Source organism: Oryctolagus cuniculus, chromosome 5 (assembly GCF_051225735.1).
Source record: "Oryctolagus cuniculus isolate XC-2025 breed Fujian yellow rabbit chromosome 5, ASM5122573v1, whole genome shotgun sequence".
In the NCBI taxonomy this organism is placed as follows: domain Eukaryota; kingdom Metazoa; phylum Chordata; class Mammalia; order Lagomorpha; family Leporidae; genus Oryctolagus; species Oryctolagus cuniculus.
In genome coordinates, this window is record NC_142871.1 from 144953960 (window position 1) to 144964949 (window position 10990).

Sequence of the window (10990 nt, forward strand, 5' to 3'; positions counted from 1 at the left end):
TACGTAATGCTTGCGTCTGTTTTAATTTTAGGAATACCAAGAAGACAGGAATGACCTTATGATTCCGGAGACCGAACTGAAACAAGTGGCTTACATTTTCAAGTGCAACAAATCAACTCTCCAGATGAAAGGGAAAATAAATTCCATTACAATTGGTAGGGCAATTACTAATTACTAGGATGAGTTGTTTCATGCAGACCTACTATGTGTATTTAGTGGAGCTGATTTTTCCCCCTAGACAACTGTAACAAGTTCGGCCTGGTGTTTGACAACGTGGTGGGCATTGTGGAAGTGATCAATTCCAAGGACATTCGAATCCAGGTGAGTGCCCCTCCCACCACGCTCTGCCCCAGCTCTGCCTTGGCACTGACCATGCCCTCGGCCTGCAAGGGGACTCTTGTCCCCACTGCCTTCAGACGCAGCTGTCACCACCTCCTGTGTGAAGTTCTGTCCTGCTTCTTACACTGCTTTAGTTCCTTTTCAGTTTCTTATGCCACATTCATTCCGTTTTGTGCTTTAGTGATTGGCTCACCAGCTATTTCAAGGACAGCTGACTAATCTTTACAGTCCAAGAATCTTTTTTTATTTTTAAGGAGTTATTTATTTTAAAGGCAGAGTTACAGATGGAGAGAGAGAGAGATATCAATGCACTGGTTCACTCCCCAGATGGCTGCAAAGGCCAGCACTGGACCAGGCTGAAGCCAGGAGCCAGGAGCTTCATCTGGGTCTCCCATGTGGGTGAAGAGGCCCAAACACTTGGGTCATCTTCTTCTGCTTTTCTAGGCAAATCAGCTGGGAGCTGGATTTAAAGTGAAGCAGGTAGGACACAAACTGGCGCCCAAATGGGAGGCCAATGTCGCAGGCAACAGCTTTACCAGCTACTCTGTAGTGCTGGTCCCAGCAGCCCCAGAATGTTGTATAGTACCTGCACATAGTAGGTGTTCAATAAATGTTTGCTGAGTGCATGATTGCAATAAATGAGCCACTGCATAAATAAAGATACCAAGAGATTCATTGCCCTACCATCCCAAAGAGAATTTCCCCCCCACCCTGGGAAAATTGGTTCTGGACAAGGAGGAGGAACAGTTTTCCTGAAGAATAGTTGACATCATCAGAATAATAACCTGGAGGGTGCTGGCACTGTGACATAGTGAGTAAAGCCACTGCCCGCAATGCCGGCATCCCATAGCACTGGTTCAAGTCCCGGCTGCTCCACTTCCAATCCAGCTCCCTGCTAATGCACCTGAGAAAGCAGTGGAAGATGGCCCAAGTACTTGGGCCCAAAATGAGGCTCCTGGGTCCTGCCTTCGGCCTGGCTAGACCCTGACCATTGCGGCCATTTGTGGAGTGGATAGAAGATGGCTCTCTTTCTCTCTCTGCCTCTCCTTCTCTGTAACTCTTTCAAATAAATCAATAAACCTTAAAAAAAAAGAAGAAGAAGAACAACTTGGATAGTAGGATTTGGTATTGAATTTGCAAAACAGAAGAAAATCTGTATTTCTTTGTTTTAAGATAAAGGTATATGGGATTTTATAGTACAAGAAAAGCTAAGGGACTTCTTACCTATGGCCAGCTATAACTTCTGTCTTTGATTACGTTCTTTTCATATTGATTTTTTAATTTTTATTTGAAAGGCAGAGAGACAGAGACAGGCAGACAGACATCTTCAAGCCACTGATTCAGTCGCAAATGCCTGCAGCAGCCACGGCTGAGCCGGAGCCAAGCTAAGAGCCAGGAACTCATCTAGTTTTGCCAAGCAGATGGCAGGGCCACTGCTACTTGCGCCATCACCTGCTCCCTCCCACAGTGTGCATTAGCGGGAAGCTGGAACAGAAACAGAGCCGGCACTCAAATCCAGGCGTTCCGTGGCAAGCAGTGACTCCACCACTGCACTGAATACCCACCCACCCCTCTTCTCATACTGCTACTCTCTAGTGTTTCCTAATTATGTTTGTTAAAATTGGATTTTAGAGATCTTTCTCTTTTGCTCCAGTGACACATATATTCAATAGTAGAACTCACATTCACTAACTGCATCTAAGAAATTGGTTTTGTACATGGTCATTGAATGGAAATAGCTGTGAGTGGGCCTTATGAGATCGTGGCACTGGTGCCAACTCTATGCCTATATCCGATAATTCTAGAAAAAGCTCAGAGAAGATACACTACCTTCTATAACTGAATTACAGGTATGAGATTTGTAGAAATGCAAACTAACACTACTATTACATAGATCTTTCCCCACTCATCAGCTTTGTGTTCAGACTGCCCTGACTTGGCAAAGGGCCGTGTTAACTGAGTTCCCCATCGGAGAACTGCACCCTGAGGACTGCCTGTGAATTCAAGTCTGAGGTTATAGGATTGCTCCGGAGGAGAGACAGTGTGAGCCTTGGTGCACTGGTGTGTGGAGGGGAGAGCAAATCTGTTACACTCCCTGGAGAGCAAATGGGCACCATCTAAGGACGACACGTCCATAGTGCGTGCCTGGGTGATTGCCCCGTGAGAATGTGCACGGAACAGCACAGTGCATACACCCAGGAGATGGCTATAAAATGCTCACTGCATTATTCATGCTGGCAGCCACCAGTGGGTGAATGAATCGCTAATAAATCTTCCCAGTGGCATACTGTACAGTAATGAAGATAAACAAGCTAAATAAAATAAGTACAGTAATTAAAATAAACAAGCTAAATAACATGTGAAAACGGGCAGGGGTGGGCATTTAGCCTAGCCGTTGGGACACCCTTGTCCCTCCTTGGAGTACCTGAGTTCAATGCTTGGCTCCAGCTCCTGACTCCAGTTCCTACTGTTGCAGACTCTGGGAGGTAGCAGTGATGGCTCAAGTAGTTGGGTTCCTGCCACCCCCCAGAGATACCGGGACTGGGAGTCTAGCAGCTGGCTTCAGCCCCGACCCAGCCCAGCCCAGGCTGTTACAAGCCTTTGGGGAGTGAACCAGCAGATGGGAGTGCCTCTCTCTCTCTCTCTCCCTCTCTCTCTCCCTCTCTCCCTCTCCCTCCTTCCCTCTCTCTCTCCTTCTCTCTCTCTTTCATATATATATATATATATATATATATATATATATATATCATCAAGGCCGGCGCCGCGGCTCACTAGGCTAATCCTCCGCCTAGCGGCGCCGGCACACCGGGTTCTAGTCCCGGTCGGGGCGCCGGATTCTGTCCCGGTTGCCCCTCTTCCAGGCCAGCCCTCTGCTGTGGCCAGGGAGTGCAGTGGAGGATGGCCCAGGTGCTTGGGCCCTGCACCCCATGGGAGACCAGGAAAAAGCACCTGGCTCCTGGCTCCTGCCATCGGATCAGCGCGGTGCGCCGGCCGCAGCGCGCCGGCCGCGGCGGCCATTGGAGGGTGAACCAACGGCAAAAGGAAGACCTTTCTCTCTGTCTCTCTCTCTCACTGTCCACTCTGCCTGTCAAAAAAAAAAAATATATATATATATATATCATCAATAAATTTCTCTGCCTCATCAATAAATGTAAAAAAGGAAAAAACAGATAAATCTCAAAACAACATTGAGCAAGTTCCAGAGTGGCATCCACTGGGAAATGCGCCTGTTTTCCGTTTATGAAGATTCAGAACACACAAAACAGTGCTCATGCATTACATATGCTTATGAGAGCTTCAGGCAGCCACCCAGTCCCCTCATCCAAGGTACAGAGATGATGAATGACAAATACAATGTTCTGGAGAGTAGGGACACGGAGGGAAGGAGAATGGGACCCTGGATGACAAAGGGGGCTTCAACACGGTGTAAGACTTCAGTCTTAAAAAAGAGAGCTAAAATGAAGCACTCTGGTAAAGCTATTTGGTAGGCGTTGATGCATTTGTTATATCATTCTTTATATATTTCCATGTTTGAGATGCATCATGATTTTTTTTTATGGATGTGGACTAGCATTGTAGAATGGTGTCTGGAAGAGCAGACCGTGTCTACCTATGGCAAATGTCAAGCTAAGTGAATGTCATAATTCATTGAAAACACTTGAGGAATTGTTTATATTTTGTTTTATTTTTAAAATTTTTTTAATTATTTATTTGAGAGGCAGAGTTATAGACAAAGAGAGGGAGAGACAGAGAAAAAGGTCTTCCATCTGCTGGTTCACTCCCCAAATGGCCACAGTGGCTGGAGCTGGGCTGATCCTAGGCCAGGAGCCAGGAGTTTCTTCCAGGTCTCCCACGTGAGTGCAGGGGCCCAAGCACTTGGGGCAACTTCTAATACTTTTCTAGGCCATTAGCAAGGAGCTGGATCAGAAGTGGGGCAGCTGGGACTCTAATCAGTGTCCATACAGAATGCCAGCACCACACGTGGAGGACTAACCTACTGTGCCACAGCTCCGGCCCTAAGGACTTGTTTTAAAGGGACCTGAACACAATATCAGTAGAAAGCAGACTAGCAGCTGCCTGCAGATGGGGATGGGGGTGACTCTAATGGCCTTGAAGGGCTGTCTGGGGTGATGGTAACGTGGCAATCATTGCACAGCTCTGTGGAGTCATTAACAAGCATCGAGTTGTACATGGAAAGTGGGTGAATTTCATGTCTGCAGCTTTTACCTCAAAAATCCTTTTTAAAAATTGGAAGAAAAGGGCATGGACAAAAGTTCATAAGATTTGGTCCAGTAATCCTGCTTTTGGCAGACTCTCCTAGGAAAACAGTACAAACCACGTGTGCGTGCGAGAGAGAGAGAGAGAGAGAGAACCTAAATTAGTCAATGGGAACTTTGGAAAAAAAAAAAGGGGGGGGAATAAATTCATGAAAAACAAGTGTTACTACAGAAGCATGTCTTAAATGCAAGACATTGGCCTATGCAAGGCCACATCTGTCACTCCGCAGAGAGCCTGGCCCAGCTCCCCTGATCAGAAGTAATCTCTGTTCTCAGGGTGTTCTCAGACTCTCAGAGATGAAAGCCACACACAGAATGTACCGATACATGGCACTGACCAGAAGGCTGCGGGAACAACAACCCTTAACATGCCAGGGCTATTTTTAAAATTCTCCCATTGCCTCTTTAGATGCATAAGGTGTTCTACATATATAAATACAAGTAAAATGCTGTTAGGCCAGTGTACTTACCAATTGTTAATCCACTGTCTCGAATCATCCAAGATGAACTAGCAATTTATCCATTTCCCTTTTGTCTAGTATCAAACAGTTCGGGAAATCTAGCAATGATCAAAACATGGCTGCTGACATGTTCTTGAGATCAGAATATAAATCTGTGAGTTATTATTTTAGTTGTGGCAGAGCCCAGAGCTTACTTGACCTTAAACTACCTCTGCCTTTTTTTTTTTTTTTTTTGACTGGGCTCAATTCCAACTCCATGCCCAGTTTCTATGGAGAGAGCAGTAAACAGAGAAGTATGGGTATGGTGACCCGGCTAGACACCCCGGCAAGGAATTCTCCCCATCACCTGCGCTGTGAACAGGACTTGCAATGCAGTCTTTTCTTCAAGGGGAAAGCGGAGATGTCCTTATCGCTTTAATTACCATTACAAGAACGAAAATTAGAGTTGTAATGTGGGAGAGACTGCCCCAGTGGAGATCTTGGTGGGAGTGTCTGAAAACTGATTGTTCAAAGAGAAATTTAAAACTATCAGAATTGTTGTAGCCCTTCGATATTTATAAACGATACAAAGAATCGCCTCCTCTGTGTACAGTTCTGTGTATCTATATAATGAGTGTCCTGAACCAAGCCTCTCCTTGTGGCTCCTGAAATGAATACACTTCGAAATACCTAGACACTCATCTCATTTAAGCTTTGCATTTCAGCAGAGGACTTATGTCAAAAGAATTATAGTGTTTCCTACTTATTTAAGTACAGAAACAATCTAATCAGTTTTTATTCAAGAATAATTTTATTCTTAAATGACAGTACTTGTTTGAATCCAGGTTTCAGAGAGATTGGTCAAAACTAAAATTTTAAGCAAATAAAGGAAAATGCATCTTATTGCTTTTATCATGAAATCAAATATATGTTTCAGGTCCTCTCGTGGGATTGTGAGACTTTCTGTGAACATGGAGCTGCTGTTTCCAAATTAGTGCCTTAATTTTGTCTTGGGAAGGCACCTGAGGTTGTGGAGTGCCCCCTGGGTGGGTGGTCCATTCATTCTGTCCCCAAATGACTCCTACCCTATTCAGCCTGCAGACATGGCCCATAGGTAGCAGTCCCTCAGCTCTAATCCAGCAATTCCTAATGCTGGATAACCAAGCTAAAGCCTGGAAGAATCGAGATTGTATTTATTTGGAGGACATCATGGTTTCTGTTTCTTTGGTTTGATCCCAGATTTTATTTTTTTTTATTTTATTTTTTTTTTTTGTATTTCAGGTAATGGGGAGAGTGCCAACAATATCCATTAATAAGACAGAAGGCTGCCACATATACCTTAGTGACGATGCACTGGACTGTGAGGTTGTGAGCGCCACGTCCTCTGAAATGAACATCCTTGTCCCTCAGGATGGCGACTATGTAAGTACTTGGAGCCTTCGTTATTGACGTCCTGGGAGCTTGATTCATCAGCTGCCTGCCATGAGCTTGATGCGTGGGACAGCTCAGAGGCCAGGAGGAGTTCAGGACGCCGTCGTCCATGTCTATTCTCTCCCATTAGCCTCTTGACTCTGCTCACTCCTGGACTGGCGCTTCTCAAGGCCCTTTACCCACAATTATTTTAATGCACCAGCGTCTATCAAATAGCACAGCGTGCATCTGAACTCCCACTGTGGAGGACTAAACATTTCCCTTTGTCCTGGTGCAGGCGAACAGGAAGGAAGGAGAAGTGCTCCTGGGGAGGGGATAAGTCTAAGCAGTCAAATTCTGCAACCCAGTGTAAGGACCAGCTGGGAGGCTGCGTGAAGAATGCCAGCTCCCAAATCCTGCACCTAGAGACTGTGTTCACGAGGCTTGGAGTGAGGCCCAGGACTCTGAATTTCTTTTTTGTATCTTTAAAGATTTATTTATTTTACTTGAAAGTCAGAGTTACACAGAGAGAGAAGGAGAAGCAGGGGGAGAGAGAGAGAGATCTTCCATCTGCTGGTTCGTTCCCCAAATGGCAGCAGCAGCTGAGGCTGGGCCAGGCTGAAGTCAGGAGCCTGGAACTCCATCTGGGTCCCCCATGTGGAAGGCAGGGACCAAGCACTTGGGCCATCCTCCTTTACCTTTCCAAGTGCATTAGCATGGAGCTGGAATGGAAGTGGAGCAGCCGGGACTCAAACCGGCCCTATGTGGGATGCCAGTGTCACAGGCAGAGGCTTAACCCACTATGCCACAACACCAGCCCCATAATTTCTGTTTAAAACACAAATCTTTGCCAGCACTGGGTCATGCCTGACCACTAGGTGTCTAGACAGCCTAATCTGGAGCCAGAAAAGGTCCCCTCTGGGACTCTTCCTCCCCCCACCCTCAATTAAAAAAGCTAAAGAACAAAAGCCAATACAGAACAGCTTCCGAGTAAGGCAGCCAAAGCTCGGGCTGACCCCTGGCCCTTGCAGAAGGCTCCTGTGCATGGGGACTGGATCCACTCAGAGGAGCTGTGGGGTGTGGATGAGCCCTCTACACTCATGAAATGAGGCTCTCTGGGCGTGGGACCCAGGCATCTGTGGTCTGGGGAACGTCCCAGGGGGTTCTGATGCGGAGCCAAAGGTTGAGCACTGCTGGCCCAAAGGCCAAGTGTAGCCAAAACCAGAGCTCTCCTGCCGAAAGGGTGAAGTCTTACCTCCATGGGCCAATTGCTCGTGCCCACAGGTGTCGGCCCTCTGCCCAGTTGGAGAGGGGAGGGACCAGGACAGAGGAGGTGCCCTTGGCGGTAGAATGCGGGGATGGAGGGTGGGGGTGGGTGATTGGCCCTGACAGGAATCAGTCTCCCGGAGCAGATCCGTCGTCGCATTACTGGCTGGGAGCAGCTGCCATGCACGGCTGTCAGGGAGCAGCCCTCACTCTGCAATGTTGTCCATGTGGCCTGGGATTGGAGGACCGACAGCTCCTCGTGGGCTCCTGTGGAAGAGCCCCGGGATGGATACGGGCCACGCTCCTGCACGCGGCACACACAGCCATTAGCTTACTGAGACTGTGGCTTCCATTGCAGGTTTCCACCAGAGGACCCTCATGACTCCACAGGGCCTTCGTTTTTAGAGAGAGGAATAGCTCCCTCCCAAGGAAACAGCACAGGTGCTCACGTGTGTTTCACAGAGACATCACGTCTCACGATGTGACGCTTATCCCACGCACAGGGTTTCAACAAGCCCAGAAGCCAGGGCCTGTGGGGCTGCTCCTGTTCCATCCTCTTCCAGAATTACTGGGGAATCAGCCTGGGGAAAGGGGAGAGTCCAGGCCACCTTCATTTGGGCCATTCTGTATTTTCCGCTTTGTCGTGTGTGTAGAGGGTGCAGTGTGTGTGTGTGTGTGCACACGCGTGTGTGTTTTCCAATGGGAAGGGGGCAGGGCAGGGGGAGGGGTAACAGATCTCTACACAACCCTCAACACGTTCTCGTGATCAGAATTCATCAGGCGCAGGCAGTTAATTCGGAGATAAAGCCTCTCCCGCCTCGCCAGCCTCTCGGCTTGTTGCAAATGCAGATTCTCCTTCCTATCCTGGCCTGCTAATGGGATTGCAGGTTGTTTCCTGTTCATGATGACTTTGTGAGAGACGCAGGTAGGAGAGACAGCCCAGGTTTGGAATCTGACTGCTGTGTTTACGACTGATACCATCGTGGGCCCTCTGCTTCCTATAGGAGACACCTCTTCTCCCCGCCCCCTCGCAGGGTGGTTGTAGGAGATAAAGCCTCGTTGGTTCCTGTGTGCCCAGTGCTTAGAAGCCTGCCTGGTTCTTGGTAGCTGCTGGCTTTAATGATGACGCCGGTGTGCAGTCACTGACCTGACACTTGACATATGCGAGACTCCAGGTGGCCAAGAGCCCTCCACCATGCACATGTGGGCTCTGTCACATTTCTTTGCCCATCCTGTGGCTCTCGTCAGCCTTCCATCTGTTCGCAAAGGGAAGCCTCGCTTGAAATAGCTTTGTTCTTCTTGCAGAGAGAGTTTCCCGTTCCTGAACAATTCAAGACTTTCTGGGATGGCTCCAAGTTGGTCACTGAACCTGCAGAAATTATGGCCTGACCTCCAGAGAGACGGAACACCCTTCTCCTGACCCCCCGCCCATCAAGTGAACAAAAAAGCAGCATTGAGGAGCTAGCCGTGGCAGTGGTTTGGGCCTCCCACACGTCTTCGTTTCCGGCACGCCTTTGTGGGCATTTGGAAATATTTAACACTTTTTCATGATTTGCTTTTGTGTGTGACTTTTAGTTCCACTTGATGACTTGCGATCACTGACGATTTAAAGGAAAAAGAGAATTCTGTTCCCCTCCCATCATTAGGTGAACATCTGCATGATTCACTTTTACACTTATGTTGATTTGCTAGTTGAAATAGGAACCATCTGCGAATCTGAGGTGTCCATTTCTACCTTTTAGAGACTTTTCGGTATGGTGTTGTTGTAGTTTGCCCTGAAAAATGTACAGTGGCTTTCTATCGTGACCACATACTCAGCTTTATCAGTGCAGATACACCGTTGGCATGAATACATGTTTTAACTCAAATTTTAATGAAAAAGTGAAACTCCACAGGAAGGACCAAATTCACTTTCTTGGTCCTTGAAAGACCTATATCCTTCATCGTTACTAAAAACCAAAAGTGAACTCGAATTATTCATCTTAAATACTTTTCCACCATGTTCTTCTTTTGAATAAAGATTCTTATGCCAAAAGATACATGAGAGGAAGTCTTTTTTTTTTTTTTTTTTTTTTTGCTATGTAATACCTCACAATTTTATGCTGAGGTCAAGCTCACTTTTGATTCTCTGATTTGGAACCTGTTAAATATCAGATGCCTTTCAGGATGCCTTGAATGTTGGGTTACAGATTGATTTCCTCTTTTCCACTTGCCGGACTTGCTAACCAGTCTCAAAACTGCACACGAAAAAGCCATAGATGTATTACTTCTTCTAACACCCAAGGAATTGTTTGTTGGTTTGGCTTGCTGCTCCTGTTTTGTAGTCTTGATAGTACATGCTTTCTCCACATAGGAATAACTATATTGCCTTGTATCTTTTCAATATGTAGTGCTGAAAAGCCTACAACTTCTTGAATCACATTTTCATGAAGTGTAGCATAATGCTTGCAGAACCAATACAAGCATATATATTGTGCCTATGACAGCCTTTGGAATACATCATTTCCACTTTTTAAATATCTCCTATATCCATATAGTAGTCAAATGACTAACGCTCACATACTAAGGATTTGCTATAAAAGTTTTGTCTGTGTGAATAATGCTGTGGCTTTAGTAAATATCGTTTTTGAAATGTAAACTTATTCTGAAATAAAGTAAAATTCTAATTGTGTAAATACTGTGATGAATTCTGGGTGATAAAAATTTTTTTTCCAAGTTGATTTGCCCCTTTCTCATATGTGAGATTTAGGAAAGACAGCTGAGTCTTCCTGTTGAATTAGAATTTATCCAGCATGCCATCGGCTTCCCTGGTGAATGTCTTCTTCATCAAGGTGGATATTAGACAAAGCCATTTGCAGTTAGAACACCTGTCATTCAGAAAATTCCACAATCCAGTTCTATAAGTCAAGACCTTTTCACTCAGAAAACCCCTTCATAAATGTCTGTTAATGTGAACATTCCAGGAAATACATGATTTTATAACTATAGTATACTTATAATACTATAGATTACAAATTATAACAAATGTAAATAACTTAAAATACACTTATAAACTTCTAGGAGGAAAATTAAATGGAAGGAAAAGACTATAAAAAGTACATATTAAATATCCATTATATAGTAGTAATTTTATATTGAGAAATAAGTCAGCTGGCTTTGAACTTGATACCAGCCATTTAAAAGGTTTCACGGGAGATGAGACTCTGGACTTGAAGTTCAGCCAATTATTTTACGCTACCTTGATAAGTCAATTATTTA

At 45.7% G+C, this 10990-nt stretch overlaps 1 protein-coding gene across 2 annotated transcripts in view; it reads left to right on the plus strand.

The window, feature by feature from the left end:
- Positions 1–10407, plus strand: part of CAP2 (cyclase associated actin cytoskeleton regulatory protein 2) — a 159006-nt gene extending 148599 nt beyond the window's left edge. For both annotated transcript variants that reach the window (XM_002720865.6, XM_070074305.2), the window contains exons 10-13: positions 32–155; positions 239–321; positions 6338–6478; positions 9038–10407. In XM_002720865.6, coding sequence (XP_002720911.2) covers positions 32–155; positions 239–321; positions 6338–6478; positions 9038–9121 — 432 coding nt within the window. In that variant the 3' untranslated portion in view covers positions 9122–10407. The remainder of the gene's footprint in view (positions 1–31; positions 156–238; positions 322–6337; positions 6479–9037) is intronic.
- The last annotated feature ends 583 nt before the right edge of the window (positions 10408–10990 follow it).